The following is an 18071-nucleotide window of genomic DNA, read 5'->3' on the forward strand; positions in this document are numbered from 1 at the left end:
CGTAAAAGATATATTTTTTTATTTTTTTTATTTATGGTTTAACTTAAATAAAGGGGGTGAAATGAAAATGATCATCGTATTGTAATGGGAGATGTTTAACAAAGTGGGAACACTTTGTAGGTTTAATATGTTAGTATTTGTGTGGACAAACAAACAGGGCCTGCAAAACTATGTTAGTATTTGTGTATTTATATGGTTGTAGGTTTATATTTGTTCAGGTTAGTATCTGTGAGTGGATAAACAAACATCATGGACAGCACATTAATGACTCCTCTTTTTGACCACAGGAGTTGTTGCAACCAAGGCCTTGGAGGAGGGCTCCATCCTGTGTGATTTCCATGGAAACACAACGGCCACACACTAGGGTGTGGACACTTCCTAGCTGCGTAAAGCCATCTGGAACTAGATACAGCCCATCTTTTAGATGTAGATCTTTAAATCATTTATTCAATCTCTATAAGCAGAGGTCACTGACTTATTTTTGTTTTCCAGTGATTTGACCTGCTGAGATGCTGGACCAAAGGAGGACAGACATGCTTTACAGACACACGCAACCAGGTAAGGTCACTCTCTCACACACACACACACACACACACACACACACACACACACACACACACACACACACACACACACACACACACACAGCCACAATGTATGTTTTGGCTGTACATATCGGTTTCTGAGTTCTTAATGTTTAAATTCACGTAAAAAAAACAGTGAATGCAGTCATCGTCATCGCTACACAAGTGCAGCAGTTGGACAGTGGAGCTCTCCAAGGAGGAGGAGAGGGATGACGTCATATTGTGACAGTTTTGAGCTAATGAAGCAGATGATGGTGACATGATATTGGCGTGCACTGGACTGCAGCACTAGCCTAGAAATCTAGACGCACCCTAGTGGCAGCAAAATGTATTTTGCAGCCAGGTGGTCTAGACACTCTCAATAGACCTTCTAGCTGCAAAAACCCAAATTGGGTCAGGCCAATCACAACGCGTATAGAGTAGGCGGGGCGGGCTTAACATATGACGACAGAGTTGCGACGGCTGCCACTTGAAAACCAAGAATGGCGGCTGCAGCTGGCGAACAGCGGTCTTTCGAATCGGCTTTGGCCGCGACTCTGGAGGACTTGGAGTTAAGTTTTTCTTTAAGAAAAGAGCAAAGAACGGCACTTAAGTCATTTTTAAAAAAGGAAGATGTGTTTGGAGTTTTGCCGACTGGATACGGAAAAAGTTTAATATACCAATTAGCTCCGCTGGTGGGAAAACGCATGGGACTCAGCCACAACCCGCTTGTGATTGTTGTTTCACCATTGATAGCGCTTATGGAGGACCAGTTAAAGGCCATGTTGCAGGTTTTTTTTTTCATCGAATTTGTGCAGTTTACTTGTTGGTAATAAACATTTAAACTGTTATCCATTGTATTTTATGTTGTTGGGTATCACAAAACGCAATATAAATGAAAAAGTAGGCTATCTTACAGCGGTTTGCAACGATTCTCTTTTCCGCCACAATGCATTCCATTACGTCACGTTGGGGAGAGAATATTCCAAAGCCCGCCTTGAGAGCGTTGAGAGTGACTAGAGAGACGAGTAGTAGACGAGAGTATTCAGATAGCGCAGATTATACAACACATCTCTAGTCACCTATAACTGTTTAAGCCGGTTCATAAGACTTAGTGTAAAAAAAAAATGGTAAAGTAAACAAACAATTAACATACTCTTGCGTGCCGGCTTGAAGGGGACCATGATCCTGCCTGAAATGGGTGTATGCTATCTTTAGCACAAACGGATTCAGGCAGCATGCAAATCCTGGATGCTGAGTGAGGCACGTCACATCTGGTCGCGGGGTGAGCTCCTCGACCATGCAGCGACCAAAACGCACTCACTTACAGCACAAGCTTTCCAACGCAGTTTCCATGGGACGGCACCGCCGGCGCCCACACAAGCACCTGCCAAACAGCGACAGACATGCGGCGGCTGTGTTTGCAACATTTTCACCGGAGGAAGAGGTAAACGCTTAGAAACACTTGGCAATGATGCTGTTACTGGAGCTAGTAGCTACCATCAAAACGTGGGATAACTAATCATTAATGTGTTTACCACGTTGGGGGAAAGACTTAATTAGGGATTATCTGGAGGGGGTGGATAACAGGTGGGACTGGCAAATTAGCCCATAGCTAGCATGATGCCTTCTATTTCTAGATGAAGACAAAGTTTACCGGTACTTATCTGAACTAATGTCATGATCACTGCCACTAGATATAAAGAAAACGTTGATTTTTCACTCATTTTTCCCAGTCAGTTGCCATAGTTCTAATACAAACTGTATTGGCTGAGGCTACCTTTCCTCCGCTTCTCCCCAACGTGACGTCATCACCGAATTGCGTAAAAAAAAAACGTTCATACCAAAAAACGTAAAAAACTGGTCTTTAAGACCATTTTTGAGACATTTTAAAAATGGTATACATAATTTGAGTGATTAATGTACCCATTGATCAACAGTGGTGGTTAACCTGCAACATGGCCTTTAAAGGAGGCTACAAAATTTGGACTTAAGGCCATGCAACTTGGCAAAGGCGACCAGGGGGACATTCGAAGCGGCCGGTGTCAGTTGCTATACGGGAGTCCTGAATCCTGGATTCTTCAAAAGCAATGGCGAGATATGTTGTCCACCAAGTTCTTTCAAGACAACATTTTGGGAATTGTGGTGGATGAAGCACATCTCACGTACAAATGGTAAATATGCATACAATAATTACAACATAACAACATTGCAATAATAAAAAAATTCCAGACTCACATATCAATGTTAAAAATGTCTATTTAAAATTTTGACAGCATTTGGCACAAAAAAATGAGTTGTTATAACGATTGGACTTAAATATCAAGAACAAATAAAGTCCAAATTAAAATTCATATGTCAAATGTGTGTATCTTCAGAGGCAAATGCTTGATCTTAATTTAAAATAAAAATGTAAAATAAATAAAAATGTATGCCTTGACATCTCTTGTATGGTTTGTTTTTTCCTGTCAACCTATAATTTTTAAAGAGTCTGATGTTACATTACAGCAGTGACATCACATAACAATTAACTAATGGAACAGTTTTATCAGACCTAAAAAAAAAATTTTGTTGTAGAATGTGTTTTGTTATTTCGGTAGTCATTGATATTATCTCAAATTTGATATATTTAACATGTACATGTATGTTGATTTATCTACCAGGGGAAAGGCTGGTAGAGGAGAGAAGGCCTTCAGAGACAGTTTTGCAAGGCTAGGAGAACTGCGATCCATCGTAAAACAGGGTAAGTATGGAAGTTGTGAGACACATTACCATGATCCTCTCTTCAGCCTATTATTAAAAAAAACACTCAGGCTTATATGTGAAGACTTTTATGAGCCAGGTGCAGTAGCCACTAAAGACTTAATGATTATCAGTATCATCTCTCTTATAAAGAAAGCCTCTAGCTTGTTTACCTGTCCTTCTCTGATAAACACTTGCTGCCATGCTGAAATTAACTACATTCCTCCCTGATAATGGCTAAGGTTGATAAACCCAGAAAAATGATCTATGGACTATCATTTACTAAAAATTTGTTTTGTTACATTAGTGAACACTTTGCTAAACAGAAATCTATAATGACATTGTATTGTAAGTGTTAATGCAATTGCCTTTGTTCTTCAGGTACACCTATAATGGCCTTGACAGCAACAGCGGACCTGGATTCCCGAGCAATTATCAAAAGACAGTTGCATTTGGAGAATGCCACTCACGTCACCATAAGCCCAAACCGAACAAATATTAGGCTTGGCCTGACTACAGTGTCTTCAGATACTATGGACTGTCTGAACTGGGTTGTGAGAAAACTGAGAGATAACGGCCCAAGAATGTCACCAATAATAATCTACTGCCGTACACTGACGACTTGTGGAAAGGTGTTCTGTCACCTAAAAGAGGAACTTGGTGATGACTGCTGGGTTGATAGGGATCCAGAACACAGGGTAGTAAACTTGCTTATTGGTATGTTTCATAGCCAAACACTTCCCCATCACAAGAGTAGAGTACTTGCTTCATTAGCTGGCGATGGTGCATGCAGAGTGGTTGTAGCCACGACAGCTCTCGGAATGGGCCTGAACTTTCCCAACATATCCCATGTCATAATGTATGGCTCACCAGAGGATGTGGAGGACATAGTACAAGAGGTTGGCAGGGCTGGGCGAGATGGGTCTCCATCACATGCCATTATTTACAATGTAGAGCAGCAGATAAGATTGGATGAGGGTGTTAAAACACTGTTAAAAAAGGGCACCACTAGCTGCTTTAGGAAGGCGTTATACTCGCAGTTTGAGCACCATACTGAAAGCGTTCTACCAGGACATTTGTGCTGCTCATACTGCCACTCAGTTTGTTTGTGCAGCTCTGCAGGTTGTGACTTGGCAATACCTGAATACGAAATGTCTCCAGACGTTCGTGCCACAGTCAAAAGCAGGAAAGTTACAGAGGATCACAAAGAGTTGATTAGAGATCTTTTGTACAGGTACAAGCTCAGCTTAGTACAGCACATACATCTGTACACTAACAGCACAGATTGCACTGGTTTTAGTAATGAGCTGATCGACTGTGCTCTTGAGCGTAGCGCAGAAATATTTGATCTTACTTTCATAATGGACAACCTACCCGTGTTTAGTAAAAGGCACGGACAAAAAATTCTAAAGGTGTTTTTTGATATCTTTGGAGATTTTGAATACATTGACGTTGATCTGCCTGCAGAGGACATTGTGGTGCCTGACCAAGATTACACAGGTTATTTTGATGATGAGTCTGATCCAGACACCCTATCACTATGTAGCAGCTTTGAATCTGGGTTTACACATTTGAGGAGTTCAGACTGATGCCTAAAAGCAATTTTTAAATATTTGTATATATGACACACCATATATAACAGTTGTATATAACAGTTGAACATATGACCACCGACCTGTATTTGAAAGTTCTCCATGAATGCTCTCCAAACTTATGTCATATGACTGTATATAAATAAAGTTTGAGATTGATATATTTACAGTTATTGTCAAAGTCTTTATTTCACATTTACATACAATAGAAAAAGGGGTGAAAATGAAAGTAACAAACAAGCTGAAAATGTTGTGTATACAAATTGTTTTACAATTAAATATGTAACTTGACCAGCAATAAAAAATAGGTGAAACAATGTACAGATTATTTTCAAAGAGTCTGTATACAAGCTTAACAAACAAAGATAAAGTGTAATTACCTTTCACATTTCTCCATTTCTTTTTTTTGTCTTATCCATTGTCAAAGTTCTTTGGAACAGATTGTTGATTTTGAACATGTGCCTTGTCTAACAATGAAAGATTATGTAACTACAGATTATTCACAATGGGTCTATAGACAAGATAGGAAACCACAAATGTGTGTGAATTACTTTTTGAGTTTTCTCCACTCCGTCATTTTGAGCCTCATCCACTGCCACATATCTTTGTATTTGATTTTGCGCAACAGGTTCTTGTCAAATCTAGGGTAGGCCTGAAATTCCCTGCCAGGAATTTCTGTAAACAATTGACCCGCCTTGAAAACTTCTATAAGAGTCATAACATCCTGTGTCTGCTGCTCGGCACGATGGGTGCCAGTTGATACCCAAATCGCCATCCACCTTCTCCATCATTTCCTTCAAAACACCAATGGACTGGCTGACCCGGCTTGCTGATTTTTCAGAAAGGTTTGGACCCAGACCCTTCAGGAAAGACTTAAGAAAATTGTTCAGGTGTTCTAAATGAAGGTCTAGGGGGATGTTGTTTCCATTCCCTCCCTTGCTGTTCCAACACCGGTTCCAGATCACACTATGCGACAACCGAGGGGTCAGACACGCATTCACCTGCAGTGTCATGAGTAAAGTACTGTAAGCATAGTGGCTGTGCCCATAGCCTTTGTAATACAGCATGGCAACTTTGTACAGCCTCAATAGTCTTTCACCGTCACCCTCTTTTATCGCATCAAGCATGTCCAAAATCAAAAAGCTAAAGCTTAGCCTTGCCAAAGTGCGTTCTTGTTTGTGGTCTCGTTTGGACAGTGTCGTATTCTCAGACAACGTTTCGGAAGGAACATCCAAGTTGTGCTTTTTAAGCTCGTGGTTTTCTCTGGCTTTGAGATATGCGTATACCTGTTTACAGCCCTGTGCTCGACAAGGGTAATGCTTTGTCTTTGTTGATGTCACAGAAGCTTCACAGAGACCAGTCCTGGCCTCTATCACGTCCCCAAGCAGGATGAACTTTTCCACAATCTCTGCAGATTTAGCATGCAACCACGTTCGCCTTACATCTGTTGATCCAGATGCAATTTCCTCCGGAACAAACGATTCAGGGATTTCTAAGTCACATGGAAAAAAACAAAAAATGAGTCTTATCAATCTTTCCTCATCCCCACACACTTTATTTTGAAAGCATTGTTGTCCCATTTGATATCACCCTGTTTACCTGCTACATCCTGCAGTCCAAAGTGCTCCATTGCTGCCGTCACAAGCAACGCAGTTGTGTCTGTGATGAAAAAATGTTTGTATGCATTGTAGGCACTGTGGGGCCCCTGTTTCACATTGCTGCACCTGTGACACATACATATGTTAGTCAATAGTTGGTACACATTTTTTATGTATCACTATAACTCTCCTTTTGAACATATGGGGACGGACACACACGGACACACGGACACACGGACACACACGTCAGTCATCTCTCACCCCACCTTTCATGTTTCAAACACACAAACATTTCATTCTGGGAAAGTTAGTGACAGTACAATTGGAAAACTTGTAATCCCGTACCATACTGGTAAATTCACCGAACCACGGCTTTTCCTGATGGCCCATACCATCCCATCCCATCCCACCACAAACAACATAAATTCATGGTGTATTCGGAAATATGTACAGGATGACTGGAGTTTGTGTAACAGCAAAACTGCAGAGAACATTGTCAACAATTTAGATAACATTAGGTAGCAAGCACAAAATATTTTATGCTGGTCAAAGTGGCCAATGTTTCAATTGCAGCGGAAAAGTCATGAATTCAGTGTCAATGCAGCAGCTGTACCTCAACTTTGTCATGTTGGCGCACAGTGTCCCATGTTCCTTTGCGGATTTCTCGCTGAAGAAAACTTTGAAGTGGATCTAAGTTTTTTTTTAAAAAGGGAAAGACAACAGTAAGACCAAAACAAAGGATAAGGCAGCCTACAAAGCAGCAAGGTACACTGCAGCATAATACTGTTGAACTACAACTATGAACAAATTAAATAAATTAATAAATATAACAGTTCAAGCAAACCATGTTACATTGTGATAGATTACTTACTCCGAATAGCACCCTAATGGCATGCCAATCCTCAAACATGAACTCCATGCCATCTAATCGCTCCTCTATGTTGATACCATCTGCATAGGCCCACTGTAGATTTCTGCTACTTGCTTCAGAGAGCCTGTCACCTCCCACCAAAATTGCTGACAGTCCATCCGGTCCTTTCGGTACATACCTACAATGAAGACAGAGGCAATTGTTTTTGGAACCACTGCTCACAGTAATTAGATTTGAAGTAATTGTATGACTCTAATTCATGCTTACGCCTTCTGAAAGTGTTGAAGTACTTCTGCCAGGTCAGCGGATTTGTTTTCGTCTTTAAAAAGCAGTCCTAATGGGAACTGTAAATGGAAAAAGTCACAATTCAAATTGTTACACTAAAATCGGTTGGTACAGGTGTTAATGTAGTATTATCTTAAGTTCTTACATCAGTGGAACGCTGTGCCATTTCTGTTGAATACTGATGTGGTATGTGACGCAAGACCACGTTGGAGAATGGCTTGAATACAGAGAGATAAGTTGTCAGGATTCGGCTGGTAAGGACAATGTATTCCCTTCGCATTTGAATTTGTTCACCCTCTCCAGGGAGTGATAAATTCAGGTCATAGTGCAGAAGATTTCCAAGTGGTTTGTCATTAGCCAGGTGATATATTGGGATCCGGTCTTGGACTGCAATGTGGTGTATCCAGTGTATTGACCGGTTGCTGCGTAGGGTGGACTGGTGGTGTGCATGCATGTAGAAATCCAAATTGTCAAAAATTAAGGAATATGTATGTGGTGGAGTTGGCCATGTCCCCGTCCACGGATCGGATGTGATCCTCACATCGTCATGTCCAGAAATCTGGTCCACGGCACTGCCTTCAACTACCTCTGATGTGATCCTCACCTCTTCATCTTGTGTAGCATGGTCTACGGCACTGCTTTCAGCTACCTCATCTGTTGTCATACATTAGACACATAGATATAAGACAGCATAACCACATATCTTGCACATGAAAGTATCTCTATGTGTGTGAGTGTGTGTCTGTATGTGTTATTTTTCACCTGATAATTGAAGATCTTCCATGCTTCGGAAGACATCACTGAGTAACAGCTCAGACTCACTTCTGTGGTCTATGGAGGTTTTGTTCTGTCCTTGATTGACAGACTGACATTCAGCTTCCAGAGTTATGAATTCTTCATTTTGCCTCTTTAGATGCCAAAGACCAGATCCACATTTGTTAGACAATTCCTTCTGCTTTCCAATAGCATTTTTGTGCACCGTTGAAATGCCAAATTTGCTGAGCCTTTGAAACACTGCCTTCTTCGCACCCCCATATTGAAGAATGCAATTTATGTAGTGAGCGAACGCTGAGAGTCGGGTTTCTCTACCTCTCAGTGAAATCGCAGCAGCAGCACAGGTGACAGGACGCAAATGGCTTGTGATGGTTGAAAAGACAGACAAGAGGAGTGGTGAGAGGCGCTGGAGGTCTGACTCAAGGCTGCTAATTGAGAAAGATCTCAAATCTTCTGCTGAAGACCTCCACAACATGAAATTCTGGCTGGGGTCGCAAAGTGTTTTGCATTCACTTGCAATGACTGTAAGGATGATGACCTTCACTTCCTGTAGAAGCTCCTCATGCTTCATGATTAATTTGGCCGCCGCTTTCCATTTTTTGTTGTTTATGTGTTTCACCATCAAAGCATCCTCAGCCTCGCACACCTTTTGTTTAGGGCATTTGATGATGACCTGAAACGAGTCAAAGCAGTTCTAATGTGAAAATGATTTATTGTGAAAATCTACAATGTAGAGTAATGCAGTCAACGACTACATTCACAGCAATGTTGACAAGTTTGTTAATAGGTCTATGAAGTGTCGAGTAACTTTGCAGCATATCATTACTTTTACAGTAAAGATCTAAATAAGCTATCAAGACCATGCAACGTCTGTACTTCGAATAGGCTACTACAAAGTTCACAAGTTGTCTCAGTCTGCTACTCATGGTATGACAGAATTTTTAAAAACAAAGCCCTTGATATAGACATCTGACAGACACGAAGATATAAACAGCTTTAGTTAAAGCGTTTGAAAACAGGGCTAGTACAAGTAAACATATCAATAAATGATGTTGCTCCCAGGGTAACTGGTGGGCAACATATCTGTAATGAAAATCAGGCTGTTCTGCACTATTACTGGATGTTAAAACATATGTAACAATACAACTATCATACCTCGGTGATGCTGCGTCGAATATTAGCTCTTCCAGGACTTGCAGGTTTATGGCAGAACTTCTTCAAGGCCCTGGGGGTCTTCGACGGAGTAGGCTCACGTTCTCTTTTATCTGAACGACCTGTAATTGTTTCTACTGCGGAGGCTTCCTCGTTCTTTTCATCCTCCACCCATCTCCAGTACACCGGCAAGTCACGTTCAAGTCTCGATAAAAGATTGAGACAGACCTTACAAATCCTGTTCGACTTTATCGATGTTTTAACTACCGCCACTCCGACATGCAGTAATCTCTCTGCAATACTTAGTTGTTTCTTCTGTTTATCGAAAATGCTTGCTGAATGTACAAGCACACCCGCAATTCTCATATTTTTTTTCACAAAAACGGCAACAGTCATTATGCTCCATTACAACAACATTTGGTCGCTTACAGAAATCTCTTCAAACTTTACCGCGAAACACTTTCCCATCAATTATTTTCCGCCGCTCTGACTACGTCACCTTCTTCGTTGCTCTGATTGGTTGAAGCGCTATCCTATTGCGTGCAGAGGGATTTTGAGAGACAACCGTTTATCCCGCCCCTCAAAGTAAGCCGCGTCTATGGAGAGTTTCCAGACAAAACATCTTGATGTAAGTCTGGCTCGCCAGGCTACTGCAGCACTGCAGCATGAACAGACCGGCGCCGTCTTCAGTGCTTAATGTGTGTGTTCTTGTTTAAGGTTCTGTAGTTGACATGTTCTTTTAACTGCTGCTATTTTCATTTCTCCTCTTCTTTCTTTTTCATAGTCTCTGCGAGTTCATCAGTTTTGTTCTTAGGCACTGTATATAAATCTATTGTCTGTATTGTGTATACTGTGAAAAAAAAAAAAAATCAGAAAATTTGTGAACAACGGTTTCCCGCAAGCTGCCCAGAGGGTCATGGGAATAACGCCGCCGGATCGCTGTTTGAAAAGCCTGAACTATTTTTTAAGAGATGGTTCATTTAAGCCCTAAGGGAAATTATATATTTTTTTTTAACTGATATTGGCCCATGTCTGAGACAACGCAACACATAAGGTTGGATTTAGGTGTCCTAGGTCGTTGCCTCCACAGTGAATCACGAGCACATTCGGAGCAGTTCTTCCTTCAAGGCACTGTTGGAAGAGGAGGAGGTGGCCAACTAGACGTGGCCAACAGCGAGCAAGAGAGACCATAGGAACAAATCTTGGCCTGGCTTCCCAGGTCCAGTGGTTTGGCAGTGGAGGCATATGTAACGTTCACTGATAATCCATACTCTGTGCACACCTGATAAAAAGACTACAATACAAACGATTAACTCATTCAGTAGCTGCATCACAATAAACTTAGTTTATACATTTCAAGGCCTTTCTTTAACATGGACAGCCAAAGCTCACAAACTTAAAATCTAGGACTGATCCATGATTAAACATCTACAAATTTTCCAACAAATAACATACAATAACATTTAAACATTTGTGTATTTTGAAATGAGATTGAGAATGAGGTTCAAAACCCCTTATGATGAAGAAAAAACAGAGGACCGTGACGTCGCCCGGTATGGCGCAGCCGGGGCCCCACCCTGGAGCCAGGCCCGGGGTTGGGGCTCGTATGCGAGCGCCTGGTGGCCGGGCCTCCCCCCACGGGGTCCGGCCGGGCTCAGCCCGAAGGAGCGACGTGGGGCCGCCTTCCCGTGGGCTCACCACCTACAGGAGGGACCGTAAGGGGCCGGTGCTTAGAGAATCGGGTGGCAGTCGAAGGCGGGGGCCTCGACAGCCCGATCCCTGGACACGGAAACTAGCTCTAGGGACGTGGAACGTCACCTCACTGGCGGGGAAGGAGCCCGAGATTGTGCGTGAGGTTGAGAGGTTCCGACTAGTGATAGTCGGGCTCACCTCTACGCACAGCTTGGGCTCTGGAACCACACTCCTCGAGAGAGGATGGACTCTTCACCACTCTGGAGTTGCCCATGGTGAGAGGCGGCGGGCTGGTGTGGGTTTGCTTATAGCCCCCCAGCTCAGCTGCCATGTGTTGGAGTTTACCCCGGTGAACGAGAGGGTCGCTTCCCTGCGCCTTCGGGTCGGGGATAGGTCTCTTACTGTCGTTTGTGCCTACGGGCCAAACGGCAGTGCAGAGTACCCGGCCTTCTTGGAGTCTCTGGGAGGGGTGCTGGAAAGTGCTCCGACTGGGGACTCCGTCGTTTTACTGGGGGACTTCAACGCCCACGTGGGCAACGACAGTGACACCTGGAGGGGCGTGATTGGGAGGAACGGCCCCCCTGATCTGAACCCGAACGGTGTTCAGTTATTGGACTTCTGTGCTAGTTACAGCTTGTCCATAACGAACACCATGTTCAAGCATAAGGGTGTCCATCAGTACACGTGGCACCAGGACACCCTAGGCCGTAGGTCGATGATCGACTTTGTGGTCGTTTCATCCGACCTCCGGCCGTATGTCTTGGACACTCGGGTGAAGAGAGGGGCGGAGCTGTCAACTGATCACCACCTGGTGGTGAGTTGGATCCGATGGCGGGGGAGGAAGCTGGACAGACTCGGCAGACCCAAACGTACTGTGAGGGTCTGCTGGGAACGTTTGGCCGAGTCTCCTGTCAGAGAGATCTTCAACTCCCACCTCCGGCAGAGCTTCGACCGGATCCCGAGGGAGGCTGGAGATATTGAGTCCGAGTGGACCATGTTCTCCACCTCCATTGTCGAAGCGGCCGCTCGGAGCTGTGGCCGTAAGGTCTCCGGTGCCTGTCGAGGCGGCAATCCCCGAACCCGGTGGTGGACACCGGAAGTGAGGGATGCCGTCAAGCTGAAGAAGGAGTCCTATCGGGCCTGGTTGGCTTGTGGGACTCCTGAGGCAGCTGACAGGTACCGGCAGGCCAAGCGGACTGCAGCCCGGGTGGTTGTGGAGGCAAAAACTCGGGCCTGGGAGGAGTTCGGTGAGGCCATGGAGAAGGACTATCGGTCGGCTTCGAAGAGATTCTGGCAAACCGTCCGGCGCCTCAGGAGAGGGAAGCAGTGCCCTACCAACGCTGTTTACAGTAGAGGTGGAGAGCTGTTGACCTCAACTGGGGATGTCGTTGGACGGTGGAAGGAATACTTCGAGGATCTCCTCAATCCCGCTGTCACGTCTTCCATTGAGGAAGCAGAGGCTGAGGGCTCAGATGTGGACTCGTCCATCACCCAAGCTGAAGTCACCGAGGTAGTCAAGAAACTCCTCGGTGGCAAGGCACCGGGGGTGGATGAGATCCGCCATGAGTACCTCAAGTCTCTGGATGTTGTGGGGCTGTCTTGGCTGACACGCCTCTGCAGCATCGCGTGGCAGTCGGGGACGGTGCCTCTGGGATGGCAGACCGGGGTGGTGGTCCCTCTTTTTAAGAAGGGGGACCGGAGGGTGTGTTCCAACTATAGGGGGATCACACTTCTCAGCCTCCCTGGGAAAGTCTATGCCAGGGTACTGGAGAGGAGAATCCGGCCGATAGTAGAACCTCGGATTCAGGAGGAACAGTGTGGTTTTCGTCCGGGCCGTGGAACACTGGACCAGCTCTATACCCTCTACAGGGTGCTGGAGGGCTCATGGGAGTTTGCCCAACCAGTCCACATGTGCTTTGTGGATTTGGAGAAGGCATTCGACTGTGTCCCTCGCGGCAGCCTGTGGAGGGTGCTCCGGGAGTATGGGGTCCGGGGCCCTTTGCTAAGGGCTATCCGGTCCCTGTACGACCGGAGCAGGAGCTTGGTTCATATTGCCAGCAGTAAGTCAGACTTGTTCCCGGTGCGTGTTGGACTCCGGCAGGGCTGCCCTTTGTCGCCGGTTCTGTTCATGATTTTTATGGACAGAATTTCTAGGCGCAGCCAGGGGCCGGAGGGGGTCAGGTTTGGTGACAACACGATTTCGTCTCTGCTCTTTGCGGATGATGTTGTCGTGTTGGCCTCATCAAGCCAGGACCTTCAGCATGCACTGGGACGGTTTGCAGCCGAGTGTGAAGCGGCTGGGATGAGAATCAGCACCTCCAAATCCGAGGCCATGGTCCTCAGTCGGAAAAGGGTGGCTTGCCCACTTCAGGTTGGTGGAGAGTTCCTGTCTCAAGTGGAGGAGTTTAAGTATCTTGGGGTCTTGTTCACGAGTGAGGGAAGGATGGAACGGGAGATTGACAGACGGATCGGTGCAGCTTCTGCAGTAATGCGGTCGATGTACCGGTCTGTCGTGGTGAAGAAAGAGCTGAGCCGCAAGGCAAAGCTCTCGATTTACCGGTCAATCTACGTTCCTACCCTCACCTATGGTCATGAGCTTTGGGTCATGACGGAAAGGACAAGATCCCGGATACAGGCGGCCGAAATGAGCTTTCTCCGCAGGGTGGCTGGGCGATCCCTTAGAGATAGGGTGAGAAGCTCAGTCACCCGGGAGGAGCTCAGAGTAGAGCCGCTGCTCCTCCACATCGAGAGGGGTCAGCTGAGGTGGCTTGGGCATCTGTTCCGGATGCCTCCTGGACGCCTTCCCGGGAAGGTGTTCCGGGCGCGTCCCACTGGGAGGAGACCCCGGGGAAGACCTAGGACACGCTGGAGAGACTATGTCTCCCGGCTGGCCTGGGAACGCCTCGGTGTCCCCCCAGAAGAGCTGGAGGAAGTGTCTAGGGAGAGGGAAGTCTGGGGTTCTCTGCTTAGACTGCTGCCCCCGCGACCCGGCCCCGGATAAGCGGAAGAAGATGGATGGAAATGAGATTGCATTATTTGTGTGTTAAACGCAAGTGTTAATATTTAAATCAAATATTTCAAAATAGGTTGAGCAGAAACATACCTTTCTTTTGAGTAGTGGATTTTCTGCTAGGTTGAATGAACTGTTGACTTGACTGCTTAAAAAAAGAAAAATGCTTTAGAAAAATAATATGACAATTTGAAATTCTGAACTGTAAGACTTACCTCATGTTAAATCCAAATGTGGGTTTATTTAGAAGGGAAATCCAAAGACAAAACAGGCGAGGGTCAGAGGCAAAAAGGGTACTGCATTTCTGAGTGTTCTGTTTGCTTGTCTCTTGGCTCTCGGTTTTTGGATTTTATGCTCTGTTCACTGGAACACAAATAAAGCAAGACTTATGCTGCGTTCACACCAAACGCGAATAGCGCGTCAAATTCGCGCCTGCCGCGTCTAGTTATACGCTTGACCACTTTGTGTTAATTCGCGCGTCAAGAGCGAAATTGACGCGCGTAAAATCAAAAGTTTGAAATGAAATTTACGCGCGTCAGAGGCGAAATCCGGAGGCGAAAGTTTCGAAACCTGTTGGCGGCCATCTTTTTTAGATGTTTATCGAGCATTAGCAGTAGCATTAATCGAGAGAGTCACCGCTCGTATATGCTCTGGAGAGCAGAAACAGCTGCGTAGGGGACATCGTCGCTGTACTCGGGTCCACCAGACCCTCCGGAGGGTTTCAGGAGTTTCACAATTTGCTCCAGGAGGTAGGTTTGGTGGACCTAACGGTGAGGACGCTGACGAGGACAGCGTAGGCCGTATAAGCCTCGGCCTCGAGTGGTCGCTGCATGACGAGCCCGCGCTGTACAGCCCGGCGCGAGGTTCACCCTCACCCGCACCTAATCTGTCATTTATTTTTGTTTTGATAATAGAGTCAGCCTCCAAAAGTGAAACCTGTCCTGTGATTTTTTTTAAAAAGTTTTTATACACTAAATTGTGTTTGTTGTCTTTACATTAGATTAATAAAGTTTCATATAATCTAGAATAGATATGGAATAAATAGCATTCAATAAAAAATGAGTATCTCTCATATTGAAATCGAGTTTTTATGTGAAAGATTTGCTTTGTTGTGCATTTTAGTCATATTACAAAATAATTTATTGAGGCCAAACATAAAATAACATTATAAACTGTCAGTTCACCACGTGACAGCAGCAAGCCGGCTCCTGATTGGTTAACGCGGCGCGAATTGACGCAGAAGTTCAGATTTTTCAACTCGGGCGGCAGACGCGAATTCGCGTCAAACGCGTGAATGCACAAATAGCACTAATAAAATCATTCGCGCATAACGCGCTTAACGCGCTAGACGCTCAATTCGCGCTATTCGCGCGAACTTGACGCGCGAATGAGGCGTATTCGCGTCTACCGCGCCGCGCTCTACGCCTCATTCGCGCCGCAGGAATTTTTTACGCGCGAAACGCGTCTTTGCATTGACTTAACATTGAAATCACTCGCGCCTGACGCGCTATTCGCGTTCGGTGTGAACGCACCATTAGCAGTGAGTGAGTGTGAAAACCAGGCTATTATAGTGTGAGTTAAACACGGTAATGACACACAGGTGAATGCGCTAATGACTCCGGGCAGTGAGTTATGGGAAATGTAGTTTGTTTCGTTTGATTTTTCTAAGTTTGTGGAATAAATGAATACTGAGCAAGTTAATATTAAATTAAAAAAACTGAGAGTAAATATTTATATTGTTAGAAAATATTGTTTTATTTTGAATAAATGCAGTTCTTTTTATTCCTTGCTTAATGTGGTTGGATGGTTTTTTTTTTTGTAAATAAAAATAAATATTGTATACATACCTTTAATATGATTTTTGATTTCATTGCAAAACAAAACACCAGTGCCAGTGCAAGTACAGGCAGTTGTGAACAAAGGGTAACATATAGCCTAGATGCATGCCTTATCCTGATAAAAGTAAGAATCAAATGAATCAAAAGATTAAAGGCATTTTTATTTTTAAAACAGTAACAAAATATGTATAGCAGCTTTATAGAAAATACATTTCAGAAATGTACATAAAAAATACAGTTAGTTAATCATGTCGAGTCGTCTCTTCACGGGCGTCGAGTCGTCTCTTCACGGGCGTCGAGTCGTCTCTTCACGGGCATCGATTCGTCTCTTCACGGGCGTCGAGTCGTCAAACTCTATTTACCTCGGGACTGGCGTCCCGAGATAATAACAGAAAAGCAGATGGGAAATAATTAGCATAGCTGCTGTTCATAGTAATGCATTTGATGTGATTTAACTGTAGTATAAAAGGTAAGCATTAATATGTAAGCATAAATATATGTACAAAATTATAGAGAGTCTTACTATAGAGTCTGTCAGGGTTGTCAGACATCCAGCCACTCCAGCTCCAGGACACAGATGTTTCAATCGTTTCAAAGTTCACATGGAGGCCCCATTCACATGAACTAACCAATGTTATGCACAACTGATACTCCTTTTACATGAATTATCAATGTTTGATAATCCCTACGCGAGTTCTCATTATGTGACATAATACATCGGAAGTCCACACGCAAGCTCTCCGTTTTGTGACATAAAACAATAATCTACTGTTGAATGAACGGCCTGATGTGTTCACTCATCCAGCCAGTCGAGGATCAGTCCTTCTCCTCGAAAAGACTTGCGCTTGACGCCGTAGTCAAACAGCAGCTCCATATTACCATAGGATTAACAAAGTCAGTTCTAACAGCTCCATGGAACTATCTATGTCATGACACAACTGATAGTCCATTGCAAGCTCTCAGCATTGTGACATGACACATTGATAGTCCATTGCAAGCTCTCAGCATTGTGACATGACACATTGATAGTCCATTGCAAGCTCTCAGCATTGTGACATGACACAAGAATCTTTCACAAATCAGATGTCCAGCCACTCCAGCTCCACTTCCTCCCCACGAAAAGACCTCTTCTTTATGCTGTGGTCGAAGCGGATCTTCTCATCTTTGAGAATGTCCTTTGTGGCCTGAAAGAGCAGGACGTGCCTGTCTCCTTCCTGAAGCTTCACTATGCAGTGGCGTGGCTGCACGTTGTAGTTCTTCTTGGAGTGCATAATCCATCTCCCTGTGGTTTCCAGAGACGGGTGGCACTCGCAGGGGAAGGTCTCCGCATCAATGCAGACCTCATCACTGCCATGTTTGAAGAAAAACAAGTGGCCCAGCTCGTCCTGCATCTGTGCCATTTCCCTCCCCTCAGCGCCTGTGATCACGTTTCCGTGGAAATCACACAGGATGGAGCCCTTGCCGAAGGCCTTTGTTGCAACAACTGTTTTGGATGGATTTTACTGTGCTCATAAGACATTTGTACATACCTTTCTGCTCCCCAAAATCCTTCACAGCCAGACCCCGCCATTTCTGCCTGGTCACCCCCCTGATGATGGCCGGGTCACTCTCCGCCTGTGCTCTGCTGAGCGGCCTCCACTTCGCGATGATGTCCTCTGGGCGGGGATGATTGGCCATCCACCCCTCTGCCTTGATGACTTTAGCCACCTTCGCTGCAGTTGGGGCACATCTTGAGCATTTTGCTGTCAAAGAGAGAACATTTAAATTAAAATTCAGGTTCACACACGAGTTCTAAATGTTTCTGTTGGAGCATATCTAATCATTGGCTAAGAAAGTATCTACACTTACACAAAAGATGTTGCTTCCGCTTGCTGTACTGCAGAGCTCTCCACTTGTCATAGAAGACTCTGTCGGCGGGGAACCCAGCGTTTGCTCTCTGGGTTTTGTTGGGTGG

At 44.8% G+C, this 18071-nt stretch overlaps 2 protein-coding genes across 2 annotated transcripts; one reads left to right on the forward strand and one right to left on the reverse strand.

Moving 5' to 3' along the window:
• The first annotated feature begins 1068 nt into the window (after nucleotides 1–1068).
• On the forward strand, nucleotides 1069–4988 carry LOC311285456 (ATP-dependent DNA helicase RecQ-like). The gene is made up of 4 exons (XM_084401107.1): nucleotides 1069–1342; nucleotides 2535–2737; nucleotides 3227–3306; nucleotides 3687–4988. The coding sequence occupies exons 1-4, from the start codon at nucleotides 1271–1273 to the stop codon at nucleotides 4892–4894; spliced, it is 1563 nt and encodes a 520-aa protein (XP_084257233.1). The 5' UTR covers nucleotides 1069–1270; the 3' UTR covers nucleotides 4895–4988.
• Nucleotides 4989–5538: 550 nt separating this feature from the next.
• LOC311285444 (uncharacterized protein) lies at nucleotides 5539–16991 on the reverse strand (the record flags this gene model as incomplete). The annotated part of the gene is made up of 8 exons (XM_084401100.1): nucleotides 5539–6389; nucleotides 6497–6621; nucleotides 7404–7544; nucleotides 7634–7710; nucleotides 7797–8305; nucleotides 8414–9098; nucleotides 9581–9752; nucleotides 16915–16991. The coding sequence occupies 8 exons, from the start codon at nucleotides 16989–16991 to the stop codon at nucleotides 5539–5541; spliced, it is 2637 nt and encodes an 878-aa protein (XP_084257226.1).
• Nucleotides 16992–18071: the final 1080 nt, after the last annotated feature.

The sequence above is a fragment of the Rutilus rutilus genome (assembly GCF_951802725.1).
Source record: "Rutilus rutilus genome assembly, chromosome: 25".
NCBI classification, from domain to species: domain Eukaryota; kingdom Metazoa; phylum Chordata; class Actinopteri; order Cypriniformes; family Leuciscidae; genus Rutilus; species Rutilus rutilus.

Coding starts and splice junctions, on each gene's coding strand:
- LOC311285456 (XM_084401107.1), top strand. CDS start 1,271: ATGGGACTCAGCCACAACCCGCTTGTGATTGTTGTTTCACCATTGATA. Junction 1,343..2,534: donor TTATGGAGGACCAGTTAAAG/GCCATGTTGCAG, acceptor TGGCCTTTAAAG/GAGGCTACAAAATTTGGACT. Junction 3,307..3,686: donor GCGATCCATCGTAAAACAGG/GTAAGTATGGAA, acceptor TTTGTTCTTCAG/GTACACCTATAATGGCCTTG.